The 26772-nt window shown below is 40.0% G+C and overlaps 1 protein-coding gene across 1 annotated transcript; it reads left to right on the top strand.

Moving 5' to 3' along the window:
• Positions 1–25777, top strand: LOC114252827 (nose resistant to fluoxetine protein 6). Its single transcript, XM_028187486.2, has 12 exons — positions 1–172; positions 1925–2067; positions 9454–9763; positions 10911–11022; positions 12330–12417; positions 15016–15182; positions 15950–16135; positions 19471–19650; positions 20808–20958; positions 21111–21285; positions 22002–22144; positions 23026–25777. The coding sequence occupies exons 1-12, from the start codon at positions 97–99 to the stop codon at positions 23131–23133; spliced, it is 1839 nt and encodes a 612-aa protein (XP_028043287.2). The 5' UTR covers positions 1–96; the 3' UTR covers positions 23134–25777.
• Positions 25778–26772: the final 995 nt, after the last annotated feature.

The following is a 26772-nucleotide window of genomic DNA, read 5'->3' as shown; positions in this document are numbered from 1 at the left end:
TCAGATCAGTACAGTCGCGAGATAGGGCGAGCGGAGATCGGTCCATGCGACAATACGAAACCTCATTTTAATTTGTCGCAATTTTAAATTATCGTAATGAATAATTATAATGCATTTTGTGTTTGTTGGTGCGTTTTATTCGGTATTGTTATGTCAGCGAGTGAATTTACAGGTAAAAATAAAATTTATTGTTTTTATTTTTAAAAATATAGGTATTTTTTTATATATGATTATTTATTTATTTATTTATTAGAGAAAATATCATTGTTTTCGTTTCGATTCAATGTTGCTTAATTGGTTCAAATTAATTTTATTTATAGAACATTTAAATCGAGTTTGTTATCTTTGTTATATTCGAGTTTTTTTTTCCCCGTATTATTTCGTTGGTCGCTATTATTGTAAATTCATAGTTTTTTTTGTATCTTTTAGTCAAAGTTTGTCAAATCACCTTATATTTCTTCACAACATAAGCAAAGTATCTCACTATCTCACGGCCAGCCTCATATTAACACTAAACCTACCAGTACGCTTCATTGAGAGTTTCCAAATTTTAGTAAAATTTGCACGTTTTACCGTTAAAATTTCTTTATCAAACTCCAACACTATTCTTAGAATATGTAAATAATCTCTCATTTTTCTAAGACGGAAAAAAAATGAATAATTATCATCTGAATTTAATAATAAAATAACTTTTTTTAATTATCGGTCAATTTGACCGAGCGCGGTTGGAATACGTATACAAGAATAGTAGGTGGCTTTAGTGTTAAATAGATACCGGTGGCCGTAGACGTTTGAGACAAATGGAGTCTCCATTATATTGGGTAGCTCCCATCAAAGTCCCATCAGTGGTCCCACCCTTCAAAGCCTGTTAGGTCTATAAGAAACACGCGTTAAGAGTTCGCTCAGCAAAATTGTACTTGCCTGTAGGATTTAAGCATCGGCTTTCTCATTGCTTGATATGAATATGCAACTGGCAAATTATCCTGTAGACCACGACGGCTTAAAAAAATACCAGTTACCCAACCCTGCGGAATCTTACTAACAGTACTTATGTAGCAACAAGCGCCCCACCTACAACGTTGTGCAAATAGTCTCCAAACAAAACAGCTGTGACATACGAACAGGACGAGAGAATAATGTTTCCTCAGTAAAAATAAAAAGTAAACATTACTCTAGACACAGGTGTTCTTTTTCAACGATTAACGACAAACGCGTATCGTTAGCCTAATTAACTGGTTTTTTTTTAGATACTTATGTCAGTAAATCAGGTATTTCTCGAGTCGCGAAATTAAATATTTGTATCTGACGTCTTGCTGGCAGAAAATCCTGGGATCTTGACTGGTAGTAGGACGTCTTATGAGCCAGCTTAGTTAGGTACCACCGCCCTGCCTGTTTCTGCCGTGAAGCAGTAATGCGTTTCGGTTTGAAGGGTCAGAGACTGGAATACATATCGACATGAGAAAACGAAAATGTCGTAACTTGCATTTTCAGTTAAATCACTTTTCACCATATTATATCATACATAATATTATGGCTCTGGTGAAAAGTTGGTTTTTCAGGTTACGACAATTCCGCTTTCTTCCGTCGATATATGCATTAATTTAAAGTTATCAAAGTCAAGATATACTCATTGTATTTTTACCTATATATTACCCTTCAGACTTAATGACTGCTTCGCCGCAGAAAATTAAATCAACCTTTAGGGGCGCCGCACACGGACCACTGGCCACAAAACGCCCCAACCGAAATATTTCCTGTAATTTTATATATTATATTTATATGTATATAGACCACCGGCGCCAATCGTGTGCCGCGTGTCTATATAAAATGTATGAAAATGTACGGGAAATAGGTCGGTGGCTGTGTTTTGTGCTTGTGGCTGGTGACACGTGTGCAACAACACTAACCGCTTGCAATTATATAGATGAAGAGTACTATCACCTTCCGGATCTGTACCATTTGGACGACTACACGAAATGTCTGTCGCAGAAACAGGGCCTGTATTGCCTGGGAACTTTCGAACTGTCACCAGCTGAAGAACAGAGTCCAGTTTTCGATCTTATCAAGGTAAATAGTATATATTTTTTATTCTCTCAAGGTTCATTTACACGCTGTATTTCTATACGTTTTTACAGTTTTCACAATGAACCCAATAAGAATATTGCACGCTTAAAGAATAAAAATAAAATTATAATTATAGACAGTGCGTTAGAATCGTTCCCGTAAACGAAGATAACTTATTTTTATAGTTTTTTTTTTGAGTAAATTACAGTTTACTTATTATTTTTATTTACCGGTGGTAGGACGTCTAGAGTGAGCACGGGTAGGTATCACCGCTCTGCCTATTTCTGCCGTGAATCAGTAATGCGTTTCGGTTTGAAGGGTGGGGCAGCCGCTGTAACTATACTGAGACCTTAGAACTTATATCTCAAGGTGGGTGGCGCATTTACGTTGTAGATGTCTATGGGCTCAAGTAGCCGCTTAACACCAGGTGGGCTGTGATCTCGTCCACGTATGTAAGCAATAAAAAAAAAAAAAAAAATTTGGTCACTGCCCTGCATGTTACACACATAGAAATCGCCTGACGCGCGGGTACACGATTTCAAAGGAATGCACGATTTTGGGTACTTCCATAAATTCAAATTCGATGTTTAATTACAAATGAATACTGCTGTCAGTAATCTGTTTTTGAGCAATAATTTATTAACTATCGACTTCGAAAACGCTCTGCAAACATTCTGTATGACTAACATTGAATTAATGTTGAGAATTTTTCATGTACTAGTGGTCCCGCAGTAGTCGAAATTCGACTATAATTAATTGTAATTGTATGCTTGTACACTATTATGATTCTATTTTCAAAGACTATTATACTTCTATAATCACAAATTTCACCAAAACTACACTATAGAAAAGTATTAATAAAGACAAACAATATTTAATCTATTCTCCATTTGACCACAGACGTCAAGAACAAAAGTTTAACAATAAATAAATAGTATGCATGCGTGTGTGCGTCAAATACATGGTACTGTGTGTAATGTTATTTTTATTGATTTAATGTATTTTTTTGGGTATAATTTAAAAAAATATTAATATTCTGCACTCCTTCTCTATATTCTCTATAAGTTTGGGAAATTTCATACTCCTCCGTCCGCGCAATTTGCGTAAAAAGGGATACAAAGTTTTTGAAGTGAAACTTCTTTAGGCGCATGAGGGTAAAATTTTTACAGAACGTCACGCAGGTATGCAACGGAAGTGACATCAAACTACTATTAAAATTAAGTACTTGTAAAATGTCAGTAGTAGTAGTTGTTGTATTTTTCCAACTGGAAAGGCAAATGAATCATACCATACAGCCTAATATTTTATAATTTTTTTGTGAAAAATGTTAATAGAAATTGAAATGAAATGAAAAGAATTTGGAACATTAATCAAATAGCATGAAATTAAATTAGTCAATTCAATTGGCAAAATATTAGTCATTTACAATTTAGAAATCTAAACATAATGTGACTATCAACACTGAGGTTTGAGATTGACATTTGACAGACTTTTGGCGGGAACATATCTTCCTTTTTCCCTTCCTCTAAGTCTCGGAAATCTAAAGTTTTAGATTTGTATAAATATAAGCAAGACTTATAAATTAGTTCGCCTAAAAAGTTTCACTTCCGACATGTGTACTTTGTACGCACGCACTTTTTTTTCTACACGTATTAATATATAGATTGAGGATAAATTACCATTGTTATAATTGAGGAAAGCGTTAAATTAATATCTAATATTCGAACAAACGATCCAATCGAATCATGCGATAGTTTCCACTACAACATTAGCATTACCATTTAAAATGATTTAAAATGTAATTAAGAAGTATGAGTTGACTAAATGTGGTATTTATTTTATTTCCATGGAGACCAACTCATTAGGAAATCAATGTAGCACTCGATCGAAGAGTAAATCACGGTAATTATATTTGCAACGTTTAATTAACTCACATCGTTTCTCATTAAGAATTTGTAAGCCACAGCCAAATCTCACATAGATATTAAGGTCTCAAAAGTCCTAAAAATCCTACATAATATGTATTTCCAATATTATTAAGATTTATAGTTGAAATCTAATTGGGTGTGTTTGTAAAAGTAGATGATCAAAATGATTTTTACACAATTTTTTTTGGAATTTTCAATACATTTAATTAATAGTGAACAAGGAAAACAAATTGATTGTTGATTTCGAAACAGAATTCAATACGAAAATAAGAACATACAATAATAGCAGGTGCGTAAATAATATGCCACTATATAATATAAGGGTCGAAACATATGTACTCATTCCGAAAAAGTGTAATGTCAATTAAAAATAACTAGTAGTAGGAAGGTAACTAGGAATTGTAAGTTTGTACACTATTATCATTGTATTTTATACTTCTATTATCACAAATTTCGCCAAGGCTACACTATAAAAAAATATTTATAAAGACAAACAATATTTAATCTGTTCTCAATTTGACCACAGTCGTCAAGAACAAAAGTTTGACATTAAATAGTATGCATGCGTGTGTGCGTCAAATACATGGTATGTAGTCTGTGTAATGTTTTCTTTATTGATGTAATGTATCTTTTATGCATTATTTTAAAAAAATATTAGCATTGTTCACTTCTTCTCTATATTCTCTATAAGTGTGGAAAACTTCATACTCCTCCGTCCGCGCAATTTTCGTAAAAAGGGATACAAGGTTTTTCTTTGCGTATTTATATATAGATACTGTAATACTCGTAAACCGGAGTGTCAAGAATTGAATGAACAACAGTTTTTTTTTTAAATTAATAGCATTCTTCATTTAAATTCAATTTGAAAACTGTAAATCAACCACCCAAACTTTAAGCGTCAACATTATCGATTTAATTGTGAATGAATTCAAAGCACGACTTCTAAATAAATAAATAAAAACGAACACCTATGTACAAGAGTTTTTTCCCTAAAGAGTTGGATGCCGAGCTAGTCAAGGCCGACCTTCTCGAACAAGGCCTACCGGTTAACTCCGTACACCGCATGCACACAGGTCGCGGAAGGGAGCCATATAACATGGTTCTCGTCGCCCTCCAGCCTACCCCCGAGGGTAAGCAAATATTCAACATCCGAACGGTCTGTAGCCTTTCCGGAATCGCCGTCGAAACCCCACACAAGAAAGGCACACCTAGCCAGTGCCATAACTGCCAATTATACGGGCATTCTTCCCGTAACTGTCACGCGCGCCCCCGATGCGTCAAGTGTTTAGGAGATCACGCCACGGCCCTCTGCACTCGCGATCAAAAAACCGCGACGGAACCGCCTAGCTGCGTCCTGTGTCGTACACAGGGTCACCCCGCAAATTACCGCGGATGCCCCCGAGCCCCGAAAATAAATCGCCGCGTCGCCCGCCAAAACCGCCTCCGAGCTTCCGGCCCAGACATCAAAGCCTCGGCACCCTCTGTGTCGCAGGCTAAGCCAGCGTTCGTTCCGGCGCCGGTGCCCAGTGTCTCGGCTTGGGCGAAACCGCTGCCGTACACGAACACGGTTACAACTCCCTCCTCCGTGGTTCGTCCCGCCCCCGCAACTCGTCCCTCTCCCGCGACTTGCCCTCCGACCGCGTCCGACAACCTCGCTTTAGCGATCGACTTCTTTCAGTCGATCAACTTTGAGCGCGTTAACGCTTTGGGCGACGCCATTCGCGCTGCCTCCACTGCACAACACTTTATCGCCGTTGTGCAGGAATACGCCGACGTATACGCGTCATTAAATACGTACGTCCTCCCCTCACTCCGCCGGTAATCAATGGCGTATATAAGTAGAATAAAGCCCCTATCCGTAACGATAGGATTTTTTAACGCTTACGGTCTCGCAAATCAACGTGATCAGGTTTCTGACTTTTTGCGTGACCATCAAATTGATATCTTTTTAGTGCAGGAGACCCTACTTAAGCCCGCACGCCGTGACCCTAAAATCGCGAACTATAACATGGTCAGGAACGACAGGCTCTCTGCTCGTGGTGGTGGTACCGTCATTTACTATAGAAGAGCCCTGCATTGCGTCCCGCTCGATCCTCCCACGCTCGCTAATATCGAAGCATCAGTGTGCCGAATCTCACTGACGGGACACGCGCCGATCGTTATCGCGTCCGTTTATCTTCCACCGGATAAGATCGTTCTAAGCAGTGATATCGAGGCGCTGCTCGGCATGGGGAGCTCTGTCATTCTGGCGGGCGACCTAAATTGTAAACACATCAGGTGGAACTCACACACCACAACCCCGAATGGCAGGCGGCTTGACGCGTTAGTCGATGATCTCGCCTTCGATATCGTCGCTCCGCTAACACCGACTCACTACCCGCTAAATATCGCGCATCGCCCGGATATACTCGACATAGCGTTATTAAAAAACGTAACTCTGCGCTTACACTCGATCGAAGTAGTTTCAGAGTTAGATTCAGACCACCGTCCCGTCGTTATGAAGCTCGGTCGCGCTCCCGACTCCGTTCCCGTCACGAGGACTGTGGCGGATTGGCACACGCTGGGCATCAGCCTGGCTGAATCTGATCCACCATCGCTCCCCTTTTAACCCGGACTCTACCCCGTCTCCTCAGGATACCGCTGAAGCCATAGACATCTTAACGTCACACATCACCTCAACATTAGATAGATCATCGAAACAAGTTGTAGCGGAGGATTTCCTTCACCGCTTCAAATTGTCCGATGATATTAGGGAACTCCTTAGAGCTAAGAACGCCTCGATACGCGCCTACGACAGGTATCCTACCGCGGAAAATCGTATTCGAATGCGTGCCCTACAACGCGATGTAAAGTCTCGCATCGCCGAAGTCCGAGATGCCAGATGGTCTGATTTCTTAGAAGGACTCGCGCCCTCCCAAAGGTCTTACTACCGCTTAGCTCGTACTCTCAAATCGGATACGGTAGTAACTATGCCCCCCCTCGTAGGCCCCTCAGGCCGACTCGCGGCGTTTGATGATGATGAAAAAGCAGAGTTGCTGGCCGATACATTGCAAACCCAGTGCACGCCCAGCACTCAATCCGTGGACCCTGTTCATGTAGAATTAGTAGACAGTGAGGTAGAACGCAGAGTCTCCTTGCCACCCTCGGATGCGTTACCACCCGTCACCCCGATGGAAGTTAAAGACTTGATCAAAGACCTACGTCCTCGCAAGGCTCCCGGTTCCGACGGTATATCCAACCGCGTTATTAAACTTCTACCCGTCCAACTCATCGTGATGTTGGCATCTATTTTCAATGCCGCTATGGCGAACTGTATCTTTCCCGCGGTGTGGAAAGAAGCGGACGTTATCGGCATACATAAACCCGGTAAACCAAAAAATCATCCGACGAGCTACCGCCCGATTAGCCTCCTCATGTCTCTAGGCAAACTGTATGAGCGTCTGCTCTACAAACGCCTCAGAGACTTCGTCTCATCCAAGGGCATTCTCATCGATGAACAATTCGGATTCCGTACAAATCACTCATGCGTTCAACAGGTGCACCGCCTCACGGAGCACGTTCTTGTGGGGCTTAATCGACCAAAACCGTTATACACGGGAGCTCTCTTCTTCGACGTCGCAAAAGCGTTCGACAAAATCTGGCACAACGGTTTGATTTTCAAACTATTCAACATGGGTGTGCCGGATAGTCTCGTGCTCATCATACGGGACTTCTTGTCGAACCGCTCTTTTCGATATCGAGTCGAGGGAACCCGCTCCTCCCCACGACCTCTCACAGCTGGAGTCCCGCAAGGCTCTGTCCTTTCACCCCTCCTATTTAGCTTATTCGTTAACGATATTCCCCGGTCGCCGCCGACCCATTTAGCTTTATTCGCCGACGACACGACTGTTTACTATTCCAGTAGAAACAAGTCCCTAATCGCGAAGAAGCTTCAGAGCGCAGCCCTAGCCCTAGGACAGTGGTTCCGAAAATGGCGCATAGACATCAACCCAGCGAAAAGTACTGCGGTGCTATTTCAGAGGGGAAGCTCCCCACGGATTTCCTCCCGTATTAGGAGGAGGAATCTCACACCCCCGATTACTCTCTTTAGTCAATCCATACCCTGGGCCAGGAAGGTCAAGTACCTGGGCGTTACCCTGGATGCATCGATGACATTCCGCCCGCATATAAAATCAGTCCGTGACCGTGCCGCGTTTATTCTCGGTAGACTCTACCCCATGATCTGTAAGCGGAGTAAAATGTCCCTTCGGAACAAGGTGACACTTTACAAAACTTGCATAAGGCCCGTCATGACTTACGCGAGTGTGGTGTTCGCTCACGCGGCCCGCACACACATAGACACCCTCCAATCCCTACAATCCCGCTTTTGCAGGTTAGCTGTCGGGGCTCCGTGGTTCGTGAGGAACGTTGACCTACACGACGACCTGGGCCTCGAATCAATTCGGAAATACATGAAGTCAGCGTCGGAACGATACTTCGATAAGGCTATGCGTCATGATAATCGCCTTATCGTTGCCGCCGCTGACTACTCCCCGAATCCTGATCATGCAGGAGCCAGTCACCGTCGACGCCCTAGACACGTCCTTACGGATCCATCAGATCCAATAACCTTTGCACTAGACGCCTTCAGCTCTAGGAGCAGGCTTAGGGACCTCGGTAACCGTACTCGTCGAACTCGACAAAGAGTTCGCCGTGCAACCTAACCCATGAATCAGCTCGCTGAGTTTCTCGCCGGATCTTCTCAGCGGGTCGCGATTCCGATCCGGTAGTAGATTCATTCGCGAAGCAGCTACTCTTGAGTTGTTAGGTCTCCTTCGGAGGCGCTCGGGCAGCTGTTAGCAAATCCCACCCCTCCTGGCTGAGCCTTTGCTCGCCCACCTGTCCTGGTGAAACTGGAAAGGCCCCCCGGGCCACCAGTAATCCTTCAATCATAAAAAAAAAAAAAAAAAAAAACAAGAGTTTTAAAATCTTTTTTTTTTAACGCACTAAAAGAGGTGGTTCCTAAACGTTTTAAGAGAACTTGTAAACAAAGCACAAAGAGACATTGAAAGACAGAACGGGTCGTTTCCGACCTCAATCTAGAAGTAAGATAAATCAAAGTATAACGCTAAATCATTCGCTTCCAGCATAAAATGCAAAGCCTCACATAATAAAATTAAACCGTATGTTCTCTTTTTTGGGTTTACGTAATCGCATAAAAAATAGAAACAGAAAGAAAGAGAGAGAAAGAGAGAGAGGGGGAGAGAGAAAGAGAAAGAGTGATAGAGAGTAAGAGAGAGAGAGAGCATGCTTTATTGTACACAAAAAATTGCAAAATATCAAATAAAAAAAAAAGAATTGTACAAAAAATAAAAAATAATGAGAGAATAGATCATAAGCCGAAGAATTGGTCAACTCAAATGGCAGAGGGTAGGTAAGCCGCACTAAAACAACAGAAATATTCTATAAACTCCTGTTACAGGTTTATTCAGAAAACCCGCATCACTTCAACCGCACGATCATACAGCGCGGCTGGTGCGTCAGCAGTCGCAGCCTAAGAACCGAAGGCGAACCAGTGCGCAGATTCACGAAATGCGGTCAAGATTGGGCCCGCTCTCGGGGGATGAATGCTCGCCTGCTAAAACTCGAATATTGCCGAACTCACGATGAAGCAAAAACTCCGAACGCTTCGGACTTGCCAGAAAGAGTGTTCCTCTGTGCAATTATCTGTATTCTAATCTTCAACGTCATCGGAACGGCCTACGATTTATGGAAAGGAAACGAAGAAAACAGTGAGTTGTTAAGTGGTTAAACAATTGCTTTTCTATCATTTCGAATGTCCAATATTTGTCAGAAGGATACAATCTCTAAGGACTTATATCATTGTCCAAGTTCAATCCTGCAATTCAATGTTGCGGATTTAATGAATCCCGACTTGGTCATAGTTCCGACCGATCGCTACACTACATAAAATGTCCGAGCATTTTCTCCTCTACGTTCTACGGAAACATACATATTATATCTTTAACATAAAATACTCCAACCGGAATTGGAATCGGATGCCAATTTAAAATTACGTCCCGACCATAACAACATATCCTTTCGCTTTCACGACGAATAATTTAATACGATAATACAAATTTACCACATGTGGTATATATATGAATGATGAATGATTTATTTTATTTCAGACAACAACACAAGTCCATATGTGCACATAGTATCATTGAAACGTACTTAAAATTAACAAAACCAATCCAATGAAAAATATACATTTATTAAAAATAATTATCAGTTGAATACATTTCAAATATTCCATTCAACTAATACTTACTTCGAACGAACCATTATTATTATTTGGTTATAGCCTATTATCATCATGCACGAATGGATGTCACTATAGTGCTTATAACTGCCCATAACACAATTAAGACGGCTCCCTCATAGCTTATTCTAAGAACATTCACGTAGTAATCTCTGTCATCATATTCAGCTCCTAGTCGTCTACTACTGGCCTCGCTCAACCTACATCACGAAGCCCGCTCGTGGTCTCTCTTCATCTATTGCATGGTCTCTGTGTGCACCGATAATTACTTAATACTAATAAAAATGCGCTGGTCACCAAGGAACTAACTAAGCAAAAAGACGTGACGTGAATATAACGGGGGTGACTGAAAATCAGCGCTGTTCAATTTATCAACCTTGAACAGCAATAGCTGAGCCACCTCCTTTTGCCTTTTTCTCTTTTTTTGCTTTTCTTTTTTTTTGTATTTCATTTTATTATGTGAAAGGCAATAAATGATCTTTATTATTATTATTATTATTATAATATCGCACCCGCAAAACTTAATTGAAACTAAACTTAAATGAAGTCATTCAAGTCGGATACGACTGTTGCAAATGCCCAAAAAATATCCTAACTCTTTTTTTATTTATCAGAAAACAAAATTCTAATGGCGTGGTCTATGCCCAGCAACTGGTCGCGCTTGACATCGTCCTTGTCGAATGAAGATCCTCGACTTTCATGCTTAGCGCCGTTTCAGGGAGCAAGGTAACAAGATAAATCGGTTTAATTGTTTTGAAGCGTGGTTTTTTTTTTTTTTATTGCTTAGATGGGTGGACGAGCTCACAGCCCACCTGGTGTGAAGTGGTTACTGGAGCCCATAGACATCCACAACGTAAATGCGCCACCCACCTTGAGATATAAGTTCTAAGGTCTCAAGTATAGTTACAACGGCTGCCCCACCCTTCAAACCGAAACGCATTACTGCTTCACGGCAGAAATAGGCAGGGTGGTGGTACCCACCCGCGCGGACTCACAAGAGGTCCTACCACCAGTAATTACGCAAATTATAATTTTGCGGGTTTCATTTTTATTACACGATGTTATTCCTTCACCGTGGAAGCCAATCGTGAACATTTGTTAAGTACATATTTCATTAGAAAAATTGGTACCCGCCTGCGGGATTCGAACACCGTTGCATCGCTCGATACGAATGCACCGGACGTCTTATCCGTTAGGCCACGACGACTTCTATGTGGTCTGTTGTGTAATACGGCTGACTTATTCTATGCTCGGATTCAAATCATATGAAAGGTACCAATATTTCAGAAACCTTGCACGCTCACAAACGGCTTGCACGTTGTAAGAATCACAGAGTAAATTTTAAAATATTTGCCGCCAAAATGTTTAAATTGAAGCCGCGATGTTGTCCTCCAAAACCGGACAGGCTATAATTTAAAAATGAAGGCCTTTGTCTATGGTTTTTTTTTTTACCCATATATAAACGTGTCAAACATCTGAAAAGACAGCAGTAGATTTAGATCGTGTGGTATAAAAAAAAATCTCTGTTGTCACTTTCCAAGCAGGGAGATTCGTTTGTGTGGAAATTACATACCCGAAACCGACGATCGAACAACAAACAGTCGTCTTTACCCTAAGCACGTCATTATGGATCCTCCCGATCCACTTTTGGTCTTTTTCGTTCCAAACATTGTTCACTATTCTCGTCAAACCCGTCGAATGCGACGAAGGGTTCGTCGTACAACTTAACCCACAGACAGAGACAGACAGAGAGCCTACCGAGTTTCTTACCGGATCCTCTCAGTGGGTGGCGATTCCGACCCGGTGATAAGTTCAGCAAAGCGCTGCTGTTGATAGGACAGATGTTAGCAAAGTCTCCCAGGCTGAGCCCCGTGAGTTCGCCTATACTTTCGGTAAAGCTTTTATAACCCCTCGAGATTACTATATAGAAGCAGGTCGGAATAAAATGTTTGCATGGACTAAACGCAGACCGCAATTCCTCTTGCAGCATTTCAAGGATCGTTATTCAGTTAAGCTTTTTACTAACATTCCAGAGTCATCGTAATGGCCTTGGTGCTGTGGGGTCATGTGTTTTTCTCACACGCGTTGGTGTATCTGCAGAACCCACGAGATTACGAAAAAGTAAGTTCACGTTCATAAAACGTGTGAAACTTCAAGGCGTCTTTATGATTACATAACCTATTAATTTAATTATTTCTGTATAGTACATGGACATAATTAAAACTCTTTTTACGGTTTAATCTCGAATTTATTATGTCATTGTATTAATTCTGACGTTTCGAATACTTTGGCAGTTTGGTTTTAATTATGTCTATGACTACATGGAACTACGTACCGTACAATGGGGTAAATAGGGACAAAATCGACCTTCAGATTGAATTTTAAAATAGTTCCAATTAAATAGTCACTGCTCAACCAAAGAAATAAGTTGAGTCTTGAACGTACCAAGGTGATAAAAACCGTTACATTATTTTAATTGTTCATTTTAAAGAAATAATCGGTAAAATAATGGCCGTCCCAATTTACCCAGCGTCCGGGGTAAATTGACACGGTTAAGGGTTAAATTGGGATATTTGTAAGGGTTGTCAACTCGCAGTACTGCGATATATAGGTAGGTGCCTTAAAATTATTTATATGGACCGAAATGATGAACACAATCCATAATTTAAGCACAATACACAACATAGTGTAAATTAAGCTAGTTTCTATTCCGAAGCGATGTGACGTGAATGATAATCAACAATACAATGATCAAAAAAAGTATGTGCATGTTATATTTTATAAAATTATTATTTAATTTCCTTAAAAATCACAACTCTGAAACAAAATCATAAAATAGAATAAAAAATAGAAAACAAAAGGACTGGAAATGCAATAATACAATTTTATTTAATCAACATTTTCAAAATAATCTTTGAGCAAGAGTAAGATATCAGGTGAATAAGATAAAAAAACAGCTTTATCTGATTACTGCCAATAATAACAAAAATAAAAGAAATTCTTTCTAAGCGAAATAACTAAACTCAATTAATTCACTCACTCATAATTGGATATCTCGGATTTTTAATTAATGGTACATTTAAAATCTGAGGCCTGTTTTTATTTGTGTGTGTTCATTGTGAATGTTAACAAAATCATGATTCGATGCGTGAATAGATTCTGAAATAACAAAAGTTTTGATTCGTTTGAGTTCTTTTAACTTTTAATTTTTTTTATTGCTATAAAGAACATACGACCGGGCAGATATTACAAGGTAAATGTCGCGAAAAAAAAGTAATTATATATATACTTTTCTTTTACCTATAATACTTACATAAACTAACTGATAAACACATTAACCTTCTTTACATCACGCAATTAAGTGATAGTATAGGCTAAAAAATCTATTATAAGATATCAGTGACAACCCTAACAAGCCATCCCTATTTTGTCTTTTGGCGTTCCAATTTTGTGTTTTCTCGTCCCTAATTTTTCCAGTCTCGTTCCAAATTACCCTACATACGTCCCAATTTTCCCCAAAAAGAAAGGAAAAAATATACATTTTTTATTTTGTCGAAATATTGTATTTAAAATAAGAATATTGCAACTTACCGTTTGTTGTGGTATTTCCAGGTGTATTAAAAACTTATATAAACTGTGATCTTATTGAAAAAACAACGATAATATCACTTTTTTAAAAAGTTCTTTAAGCTGTTTTAAAACGCACTTTTCAACCACTATTTTAAATTTAATTTGACGAATTTTTGGGACCAACTTAACTCATGTTTAGTACTTCCATAATTAACTTGGTTTTTCTTCTATACATTGATAAATATTACCTTAAAGAAAATTAGGTAGATTCCGTGCTACAAGTACTTTGAGAATCTTCCGCAGGTTTGTCCCAATTTACCCCAGGATCCCAATTTACCCCATGTCATGGTAATAGTATAGAATGTATCCTCCGACTTTTTTCCAAAGATTTTATAGCCTGGTAACACGAGTACTTCTAGTCCATCGTACCACTGACAATATAAATCATAAGACACTTTGTAGAGAGTAGAATAATAAATAAATAAATGAGACTAAGGCCTTACATAGCGATTCTCAGCCCTCTCCAGCGCAAAGGTCTCATCAAATATTATAATTTCAACTAGTAGATTTTTTTTTAAATTCATTATTAATGCATAATTAATGCTTGTCTTTGTATTTTACGCTTGATATTTTGAAACAAATATCAAAATAATTTTAATCAACATTTCACTAGTCTGAAAGTCGCAAAAATATCCCTTTATATTAAATACTTTACATGAAGAAATATTATAACTTTAGGATGTAGATAGTGTCGTTTACTATAAAAAAATTCTCGATTGAAAATATCTAAGAGATTGTGGATCCCAGCTACTAATGAGCATAACAAATTTTTACAGGTTTTTCTACACTGTAAAACATTTTGTTGTTTTCAATATTTTCTTCAAAGACAAATGACTAAAACGACTATACGTCTCAATGGTCACCGACGCTCAGACATCAGTAATGCCAGGGGCACAGCCATCTATACCGTACTTACCTACTCGGGACTCTTTTGAAACCTCCAAGTACCTACTGAACGTGGTTTTTTCAACAAGCATTTTCTGTTTGCCATCAGCCATTGATGATTTCTCGAAATTACTCTTCGTGCTTTCACAGACAACCTTCCGAATCCTACTTAACTCTTAATCTGTTCAACTGTTTTCATTGCAGTCTCTCCACGGCGTTATTGGCACACTGGTTTATAATGGGACATCCATAGTGCAGATGTTCGTTATTTTTTCAAACTTCCTCTGCGCCTACAATCTACTATTGCCGTCAAATAAAAAACCGCTCACGCTAAGCATGTTCCCGAAGCAAATCGTCAAGAGATATAGCAGGTAACAATGTTTACAATTGGCGTTTTGGGACGCTTTGTAGCGAAACTATCCTCGCCGAACCTGTCGCTAGCGACGAAGGGCTCGGCGAGTAAATGAGCCCTTAGACACAGCCCACTGAGTTTCTCGCCGGATCTTCTCAGTGGGTCGTGTTTCCGATCCGGTGGTAGATTCTGCGAATCACTGCTCTTGCTAGGGCCAATGTTAGCAACACCTCCGGTTTGAGCCCCGAGAGCTCACCTACACGCTAGGGTAACGCTGATATAGCCTCTCAGGCTATTAGTAAAGGTAGGAACAAAAAAAAGCCAAACTAATTCGGACTGCCAAATAAATTCAGCCAAATGTACTATGGACACTCACAGTACGGTTGGTCCGTTAGCTCAAGGTTGCTCAGCGAGCCATGGAAAGAGCCATGCTCGGAGTTTCTCTGAAGGACAAAATCCGGAATGAGGTTGTTCGACAGAGAACTAAAGTCATCGACATAGCTCAAAGAGTCAGCAAGCTGAAGTGGCAGTGGGCTGGCCATATATGTCGTAGGATTGACGATTACTGGAGCAGACGGGTTCTCGAGTGAAGAGCGCACAGCGGAAGACGTAACGTGGGACGCCCCCTGACTAGGTGGTGCGATGAGCTCTGAACGGTGGCCGGCAAGAAGTGGATGGAGAGCCGTAGACCGGGCTCAGTGGTGTGGATTGGGAGAGCCCTATGTCCAGCAGTGGACGACTGTGGGCTGTTGATGATGAAACTAATTCGATCCTTTTGTTCTTTAGAATAACTCCTATGAACTTGCTCCTGGTGGGCTACGGAGCCACGTGGTGGGTTCATAGCCGCGACGGTGCATTATGGCCGGTCCTAGTTGGAAACGAGAAGATTTTTTGCGAACAAAAGTTCTGGTCTCATGCGCTGTACATCAATAACTTTTACATGCCTGAAAACGTTTGTTTCATACAGACATGGTAAGCGAACTGTTCTGTCTATTTTTTTTTTGTTATAGCCCCGAGTTTACTGGTGGTAGGACCTCTTTAGAGTCCGCGCGGGTAGGTACCACACCCTGCTTATTTCTGCCGTGAAGCAGTAATGCGTTTCGGTTTGAAGGGTGGGGCAGCCGTTGTAACTATACTGAGACCTTAGAACTGATATCTCAAGGTGGGTGGCGCATTTACGTTGTAGATGTCTATGGGCTCCAGTAACCACTTAACACCAGGTGGGCTGTGAGCTCGGCCACCCATATAAGCAAAAAAAAAGAGTAAAATTATTATAAAATTACTTTTACATATTTTAATTTCAAGTTGAACGAAGTTAATTTAATTAAAATTATAAAAAAATATATTAAATACATGAGTGAACCACTTATTTTGACCCTAAGTGCACGATACGCGGACGGCCCCCCACTCTTTTGTCGGGAGCTCACGACTCATGCCGATTATTATACCATCCCGCAGTTTTACTAGAGCAACGCCTATAAACACAGGATAGGTACATAACTATATACCTTTGCACAGGAAGAAGGAGCATAGCCCATATACCCAAACAACCAAACTCCCACCGCAGACCCAAAGGTTCCAAATGATCCGCGAAAACGGGATTAGCGACGAACACTTATGGACGTATAAGCCTATATTTTTAGTGTCGTTTTGTTGTGTCACCGAGTTTCTAATCACAGTGGTGCTAGTGAGTTTTACAGTCCAAAAATATAAAAACCTATAACGTTTACCATGCTAGATCCAATTACAAAGTACTGAGTGCCTCTTCTTCTTCCTAGAGTTTTCCCGGTCTTAGTGTCAATGTCCGCTTTCTTACTCCTCCACTTTGCCCGGTCTTCGGCATCCTTCTGGGTGAGGTTATCCTCCATATCCGCCTTTACCACATCCAAACAGCGTTTCTGGGGTTTGCCGCGAGATCTTGGACCTGGTATATAGATGTTGAGGCATTAATTTCCGACATAGTCTGGAGGCCTGGCTCTTATGTGGCTGTAACATCGGAGACGACTTTCCTGCAGCTTATCTGCTACGTCACGAACTCCAACGCTATTAATTTAAGTTAAAGTACTGAGTGAATCCTTAAAACATAAAATCATTTCAAATATACAATGAATAATACAACGAACATATTACCTATTACAATCCTCATTTCTATAACAAAAATGATATAACAGAATAAAAATTTTTAAAAATTGAAAATAACATTTTGAAAAAATTAAAATTCAACAAAAAAATGAAAAATAAATAATAGTTTAAAAAAACTAAAAAAATACGCCTTTATAGAAAATCCAATTAAAAAATAGAAAATAAATTTTAATAAATTTGTAAAAAAACCGTGGGTTGCTTTTCAGGATATTACCGAAATAATCCTTCTACTGATCATAAAAATTTTATAACTATTGATACCATGCACCCCATCAGATAGTTTTGAAGGGGATCAAAATCATGTTCAAAGATTCCGTTACATACTAACGTATACGTATGAAGCTAATACTGCACTGGTGGTAGGACCTCTTGTGAGTCCACACGGGTAGGTACCACTACCCACTACCAAAAATAGGCTAATTTCTTACTCAATTTCTTACTGGTGGTAGAGCCTCTTTTGAGTCCGCACGGGTAGGTATTCTCACCCTGGCTATTTCTGCCGTGAAGCAGTAATGCGTTTCAGTTTGAAGGGTGGGGCAGTCGTTGTAACTATACTGAGACCTTAGAACTGATATCTCAAGGTGGGTGGCGCATTTACCTTGTAGATGTCTATGGGCTTCAGTAGCCACTTAACACCAGTAGGGCTGTGAGCTCGTCCACCCATCTAAGCAATAAAAAAAATTAATAATAATAATAAAAGCGTATTAAAAATTGACCTAAAATTTCAAATTAATCTAAAACATTCGTTTCATTACTTTCACTAATAACATTATCAAGATCATTACCTTATCATGATCGAAATCTATCGATAAGGCTCTGTCAGATGACGACATTAGCACGTTCCGCTTCCAATGTTTGGACACGGATCACGTCTGATGTATGCATTGTTAATGTCATTACAAGTTCAGTGTTATGATATCATAGCGACATCTTTCGGCATAGAAAAGGTATCTGACCTCAAAAAGATGCGTCGTGCTCAAAATAAATTCCATTGATCTTCCATCGAAACTTCACGAATAGGACCGTACCATGATCTTCCTAGGATCAACATAAAAGGGTTTTTGTACAGCATCGCAGTGTCCCAAAATCTTACATTTGCTGGTGGCTGACTGTCCTTTAAACACGCGCGGGTAAATACCATCATTATGCCCGCTTATACTGAGAATTGTTTTGCGTTCATGTTAATGACGTCTCTTTGTCAAAAGCTTAATGCACCCAATGTACCTATTACGAACCATATGACAGTTCCGGGCTGTGCTTTGGCTAGATAATACAAAGCAACCCTCCAGAAACCCGAAAATATGAGAAAAAAGACGATTCAAGTTCAAACTTTGGGCTGGAACCACATAGACCTTTTTTTTGGTCAGGAGGAAATCGCCGGACTTCGCCGGACTTCGTCGAACCGACTAAAACCTCCTGTCGCTCAACAACCAACGTCCAAACCTTGCATGAGACAGGATTCATGAAAAAGCAAAGGGAGGAAAGTGAAGTGCTTAGTGCGGAGCACAACTCTCCCCCTCGGGACGCCAGATCGGCGGTCGTCGGCGCCACGACTACCAGCCCTCTCGGTCGGCAGGCTATCCGAAACCGGCCTAGATGGCGCCGGTTAGAGTGACTTATCTTACGGAATATCCCGCTGGGTCAGAACCAGCGTAGGTCGAGGATAGCCGGCCTTACATCACCCGGATGCTATTGCGTAAAACGCGTTCAGAGCAGCTGACGTCGTCTTCTTAGAACCCCTTCGCCGGTCCCCAGACCGACATTTGAGGAGGACCCGAAACACTTAAGGGCCAGGGCTTGGGTGAAATCCGCCTCCCCGGCCCCCGCTCGACGGCGGCGGGCTTGTACGTCTCTGACGCGCCCCGCCGCCTCCTTCTGCGAGATATTGCACTCGCAGCAGTCGAGCATCGCCTTCCACGACTCGTCGTCGCCGAGCATCGATGCCACAATACTCGGCAACGACAAATCGTTTCCTATTTTTTGCGACGAGAACACGGCGCCACTCCTCCCATGCGAGGCAGGCGATGAGCGTATGTTCTGCCGTCTTCGAGTCGCAACCACAATGGTGAACCACATAGACCTACGATATTTAACAGCGAAGTTACGATTGAAAAGATATTCTGTCACATTCTGCTATCTATATAATAAACTCTTCATTGTTTCAGGTTCTTAGCGGTTGACATGCAGCTCCATATCCTAGCTCTCATTCTGACTTTGTGTCTGGCTAAGCACCGACGCCATGCCCTACGCATCCTCGGAAGCCTGTTCGTATTATCCTGTGCTGGTCTAAGTTTAATGGTGTACTTAAATAACTACTCGACGTTATTACAAATCGCTGAACCTGAGTAAGTTAAGAATATGTTTTTAATCATCAAATAAACTGGTACAGGCTATGAACGTGGTCACTGCGTAATATACATTTATAATACATATATTCTCTGCATTACGAATACTATGAAAGTCTACGCAAAAACAAAAGACACGTCCTTTTGGTACGGGGGAAGAATAATCTTTGGAAGAAAAGTATTAGTATTGAACTCTGTTCTAGTGGTGACTTCTTAAATAATTACATAATAGGGTATATACTGGCCATACGTTAAGACAAAGAGACCCAAAGACGTCCGTGAGTTCAGAAGTTGAGACAATTCGAACTTTTCGACTAAAATGTAGGTAGCTGGCAATTAAGAGTATTGTGCTAAAGATGAGAGCAGCACTGTAAGCGAAGAGTGTTCTACAAAAAATTTAATCTTGTTCAAAATTGAAGTACCATTTGTTGGCCTGCTTAGGCCTTACAAGTATTTTGAATTCATCGTTTCTTTACCTTCCAAATTACTCATTCCAACTATCCTTTAGTTCCTGTATAATACCTTCCGATGGTGGCAGCAATTACTCCTTAGAATTTCGGTGCCGTAACAAATGGGTCTTCCTACGCAATTGACTGCATTCGATAAGATGACAAGAGTCGTCGTGGCCTAAAGGATAAGACGTCCGGTGCATTCGTATCGAGCGATGCACTGGTGTTCGAATCTCGCTGGCGGGTACCAATTTTTCTAATGAAATACGTACTCAACAAATGTTCACGATTGACTTCCACGGTGAAGGAATAACATCGTGCAATAAAAATCAAACCCGCAAATTTATAATTTGCGTAATTACTGGTGGTAGGACCTCTTGTGAGTCCGCACGGGTAGGTACCACCACCCTGCCTATTTCTGCCGTGAAGCAGTAATGCGTTTCGGTTTGAAGGGTAGGGCAGTCGTTGTGACTATACTGAGACCTTAGAACTATATCTCAAGGTGTGTGGCGCATTTACGTTGTAGATGTCTATGGACTCCAGTAACCACTTAACACCAGGTGCGCTGTGAGCTCGTCCACACATCTAAGCAATAAAACAAAAAAAAAAAAAAAAAGATGAACGAATGAAATTTATTTCAACCAATCAACGGATCAATGCTTATGATTCATTAACATATCTTAACCATTACTTACATTCATTTTTCAGTAACGCACGCAAGATGCTCCGTAATAAGCCGTCGTTTTACGAAATGTACGTGAATCCATTTAACTCGCTACCAGCTTGCCTGATGGGTTTGTTTCTGGCTCATCTACTTTACGAATTACAAGAAAACGGATATAAATTTCACGAATGTAAAGTAAGTACCTACTAGATTTTAGAAGCACTTTAATAATCCGAAAACGTCCAGTGACCAGCCCAAAAAGAAGAAGAACTAAAATCCCCAAACTAAATAATTCTAGGTCTTGATGTGACCTATTTTTTTAACGCTAATTTTTTTTTCTGTTTCAGTGGCTGAAGTACTCTCACGCTTTGATGATACCGCTGTACATTTTATGGCTGTTTTGCGGGATTTATTTCAGAGAACTAAAATCTAATATAGACACAGCTCTATTCATTGGATTGGACCGACTGCTATTCTGTTCAATATTCGCAGTAAAACTAATGGGATTTACGACAATTCAATGTAGGTTTTCAACAAGTTTACTTGTAAATGATAATTTTATTCTATCCAGATTTCCCAACTTTCATACCGGAACAGAGGACTGATTTGCAGCACAAATAGGCTAGTTAGTTGTACCTACACTTGCGGGCTTTCTATATCAGCAGTAATTTTTCTAATTTCTAATTTTGTTGGATCTTCTTCTGTCTTCGAAGTTTTTCGTCAAGCACCTATTTCCTTAGAAAGATGTATGGTATCTGTCTGCTGGATTTGAACACGGTCAGAGTCGCATCGTTCAATACGAATGCACCGGCCGTCTAATCCTTTAGGCCGCGACGACTATCATTCTACTTAAAATGAAATTTAGCGCTTAAATTGGCTGACAAACAACAATGACATGACGTTTATATTTTGCATGTTCTTTTTTATTGTTTAGATGAGTGGACGAGCTCACGGCCCACCTGATGTTAAGTAGTTAACGGAGCCCATAGACATCTACAACGTAAATGCGCCACCCACCTTGAGAGATAAGTTCTAAGGTCTCAGTATAGTTACAACGGCTGCCCCATCCTTCAAACCGAAACGCATTACTCCTTCACGGCAAATATAGGCAGGGTGGTGGTACCTACCCGTGTTGACTCACAAGAGATCCTATCACCAGTAAGAATTGTCTTCTTGAAAAGAGGAAGTTTTCAATTCGCATCTTATAATTTTCTCTCATGAATTAATTTTACACCCAGCCCGTGCACGCAAATTCTTTTCATGGCGCGGCTGGGACGTATTCGCCAGGATGTCTCTGTCCGTCATGATGATTCACTGGGTGGTCAACGTGACCATTGTTGCAGCCAGACCTACACGGACCTTTACTAGTTTTATAGACGTGGTAAGTTTATAACAACACAACAAAATTATCTACACACTATACAGGGTGTAACATTTGCGAGAATGAAGTCAGCAACAACAACACTAACAGCTATCGATATATTTTTTTATTACTTTGATGGGTAAACGAGCTCATAGCCCACCTGGTGTTAAGTGGTTAACGGAGCCCATAGACATCTACAACGTAAATGCGCCACCCACCTTGAGAGATAAGTTCTAAGGTCTCAGTATAGTTACAACGGCTGCCCCGCCCTTCAAACCGAAACGCATTACTGCTTCACGGCAAAAATAGGCAGGGTGGTGGTACCTACCCGTGTGGACTCACAAGAGGTCCTACCACTAGTAATTGATGTTTTACTAAACGCATATGTTTACATTATAGTTTACAGATTATAGTTTACAATACAGGGTGTGAGAAAACCGATTAGAAGCCAAAAAGTCAACTTTCATTGACTTAACTGAATGTCGGCTTATGAACGCGTTGTAATTATTTCACTCTGGAGTCATTTTTATGTCTCTCTCTCTCTCTCTCGATAGTGTTGTAATGCAAAAAAACATAGTATAGCTATTTTTAGAACACCTCATTGAACACCACGAAACTCTAATTTTAAAATACAACATATACAACAATACAACAACATATACAATTTTAAAACAATTATTTTAATAATTATTAAATGGCTATACCAAGTTTTTGCATTACAACACTATCGAGAGAGAGAGAGAGAGAGAGAGACTTAAAAACGACTCCAGAGTGAAATAAATAATTACAACGCGTTCTTAAGCCGACATTCTATTAAGTCAATGAAAGTTGACTTTTTGGCTTCTATTTAATTAATAATTATCCTATTTAATAAATAATATTTAATTAATTATTTTCAGTCCATAGACGCGGCGGCAACGATAGTGTTTACTTACATCATGGCTGCGCCAGCGACGATCCTGGTGGAAATGCCGATGCAACGATTTCTTGATAACTTCACGCGATGAAATACAGTGAATCGTGTAGCCTTGTGTATTTAGTATATAGGATCCGAGTCACACGGACTGTTCGACTAGTGTGAAAATAAAAAACAAGCTCTCACATTACGCGCCGAGACGATATGAAAGCATTTATTCTAGCGAAGATTAAGCACGGGTATAGGATATAAAAATTTCCCATTGTGAACTGACCTTTCAATCAGATGAAAATCGTTCACAGAATAAATACAACATAAACAAATTTATCATTACGGATGTATGACAATGATTCGATTGGTTCGCCTTTGAATTTTGCTGGATTAAAATTCACGTGACGAACAGTGGTGGTTGTAGATTTGTGCTTGCGTAGCTCGAATAGCATCTTAATCTACCAGCGAATAGATTGAAAAAAAAATGTACTTGCTTTTTATCTTTGATGCATAATTGAGGCCGTCAGCGCAAAAGTGGCCTAGCCCACAATTTTTCATAACCATGCTTATAATTATGTATATTGCAATTTATTTAAAATAATGTAATAAATGATGCAAAACCGGCCTATCCATAGTTTCACCGGCCTATCCATAGTTAGATAATAGATGGCTTTGTAAACATTATTTTTGCGCGTATTGTTTTTTTGGCCTACTCAAATTCAAATTCATGAAAACTTAAACCTGGTTGCTCCGTAATAACTATGGGAAGCTTAAGCCACTGTTGCGCTGCCGGCCTCAATTAATATAGTGTTAAATGTAGTAGAAAAAAATGTAGATAACAATATAAGTAAAGTTGGAGAATTTTGCATAGATAGGTACGTTTAGAATGTGGACTCTTTTTGCAGTCATCTAGGAAGATAATCTTGAAAAATTGACAGTAACTGGCAAGACTGCAGGCAAAGGTCTCGTGGTCGCAATCCAATGCGCTGATGCCACCAAATCCGCACATGGATACCACAGTCTACGATGCCATACACACCGCCGCGAACAGAGGAAGATGGCGAACATCCTCCAGAGAAGGGTAACGGGAGGAGATGGTCACGACCCTCAGACATGAGGAATGCGACTTAGGGAGGAGGAAGACTGCAAGCATGAGTCATCTATGAACTGCGAAATTAGAATTTAGGAAAAACAAACTATTTCTTTAAGCTCTTTGTTCGATTCAAAACTAGTTTTAAGCGAATAATGATCTGCTTCGTAACGAAAAATAACTGTAATACAATAAAAACATATATCCGTCCATGCGAAATAGGTAAATATAGTTTAAAAGCTTAATAAAACCGCTTTTTTATGACCCATGTAGGCAGACGAGCCATACGGCCAATCTGGTGGTGACTGGTTACCGTCGCCCATGGACGTCAGCCAATGTTAGGGGCAAAGACAAGCTACTGCCTACTTTAAATAGCAAACGGAACTAGAAATAATAATTTTATCATAAGACCAAAGTAATAAAATAAGTATTATTATCGATCCTTCATACGTATGCATTTTTTAACTGTCCAACTTGAAGTTTGTAAAAATCACCTTGAAATACCCTGTTACATAGATAGATAACATATCATATAAATAAATAATGTTAGTACGGCTCAAAATTTTATCTTATAAACTACGATCATTTAGAATGCAATTATTTAAGTAACTGATTTGAAAATTATGATCTAGAGGCCGTGACCTTAACGTAAAGACAAAAAAAAGTAATTATTTAAAAGCGATATCTGTGCGGAGACAAACAATTCATTTACTACGTCATTCTGAATCCAAGAGTGGCTGTATTTAAAGGGACTCTTATCAGTTATGCCGGCCACTCACATGCGCGCAAATATTCGTACATTGTACGGGCCGTCAAACACTCATTCGCAAACTTAGCGGCTGTGCAAATGGGTTCGGTACGCAATTTGCGAACCCGTTTGCGCTTCCTCCTACACTTGTTTACGAATGTCTCACGAATTTCTCCTCCTTTTTAATTCGTCAATAGAACATTGAAGAGAAAAAGAGTTTTGAATTCTTTCCCAGACATCATTAACAGCCATGCTGTTTTTATGGGACTTCTTTTGATGAAGATACGCTACACAGTAGACGTCACGATCTATGAAAATAGCGAAACCTCCGTTGCCTTCGCAATTCTGGGCGCAACTGGTCACACGAATGTGTGGGAGACTAGGAGACTACGCGAAGGATCGCGGTTCGCGTGCTTTGATGTCTGTTAAAAAACCGACACAGCTTGGAAAACCACGAATGCAGCGAAAACTTTGCATAATTATTTGCAAATGTCGTCCTACACTTGCGGGTTTCCGTATTCGTGCGAATGTGAGTGACCGGTATTAGAAGCGGGGAGCGTTTTATCGACGATTTTATTAATTTCATTTTCATTTACAGTAACACATACACAGGTGTTTGTAATAAACCAGTAAAATAATATAAAACGTCTTAAAACAACATAATGTTTATTTTAATACAGAATAACGAATTAAACAATGACTTGAATAATTCATATCATATCATACTGCTGTAATGTACACAATAATAAGTAATGTAAATACGCTATTATTTAAAAAGATGTTTTTAGTATTTAGTTACCTAATGTTAATTAATGTTTGTGATAATAATTCATATTTTAGACATAAATTAGAATTGACTGGATAAGAATAAATTTCATTAAATAATAAAGAAGTAATTTTATAATCAGATTTGTTTCTTACTGGCCTAAAAAACCTATACCATAAATATATGTTGGTCTTCAATTGCCATAGACAAACACCGCTTCAGCTGGGATTACGTCATCTTAGTGTTTGCTTTATTGCAATCCTCGGCAGACGAGAGCTTTTTTTTTCTCTTAAGTGCGTGTACGATCTCACGGCCCACCAGATGTTAAGAGGTTAACGGAGCTCATAGACGTTCTAGATGTCTATGGACTCCAGTAACCACTTAACACCAGTTGGGTCGTGAGATCGTCCACACGTTTATTACTGGTGGGAGGACCTCTTGTGAGTCCTCACGGGTAGGTACCACCAACCCGCCTATTTCTACCGTGAAGCAGTAGGTAATGCGTTTAGGCTTGAAGGGTGAGGTAGCCGTTGTAACTATACTGAGACCTTAGAACTGATATCTCAAGGTGGGTGGCGCATTTTCGTTGTAGATGTCTATGGGCTCCAGTAACCACTTAATACCAGGTGGGCTGTGAGCTCGTCCACCCAACTAGGCAATAAAATAAATTAAATAGAGTACGGGCAGCGTTAACTATGAAAATAACTATTAGGCTTTTTTGCTTATTTTTTGGGTACTTACAAGGGGAAAAGCCTCCGCATTTTGTGATAGATTTCCTTTGCTCCCATATCCAACTGATTGATTGCCTACCTTTGCTCCCATATCTAACTGATTGATTGCCTACCTTTTTTCCCATATCTAACTGATTGATTGCCTACCTTTTCTCCCATACCTAACTGATTGATTGCCTACCTTTGCTCCCATATCTAACTGATTGATTGCCTACCTTTTCTCCCATATCTAACTGATTGATTGCCTACCTTTTCTCCCATATCTAACTGATTGATTGCCTACCTTTTCTCCCATACCTAACTGATTGATTGCCTACCTTTGGTCCCATATCCAACTGATCCGACACTGGTTTGAAGAGTGGAACAGTCGTAATATCGAAGTACACCGTGTGTGCATGTATGAA

Source organism: Bombyx mandarina, chromosome 16, assembly GCF_030267445.1.
Source record: "Bombyx mandarina strain Sakado chromosome 16, ASM3026744v2".
Taxonomy (NCBI): domain Eukaryota; kingdom Metazoa; phylum Arthropoda; class Insecta; order Lepidoptera; family Bombycidae; genus Bombyx; species Bombyx mandarina.
The sequence above is the reverse complement of the archived record's forward strand: the minus strand, read 5'-3'. Positions and strand labels throughout refer to the sequence as shown.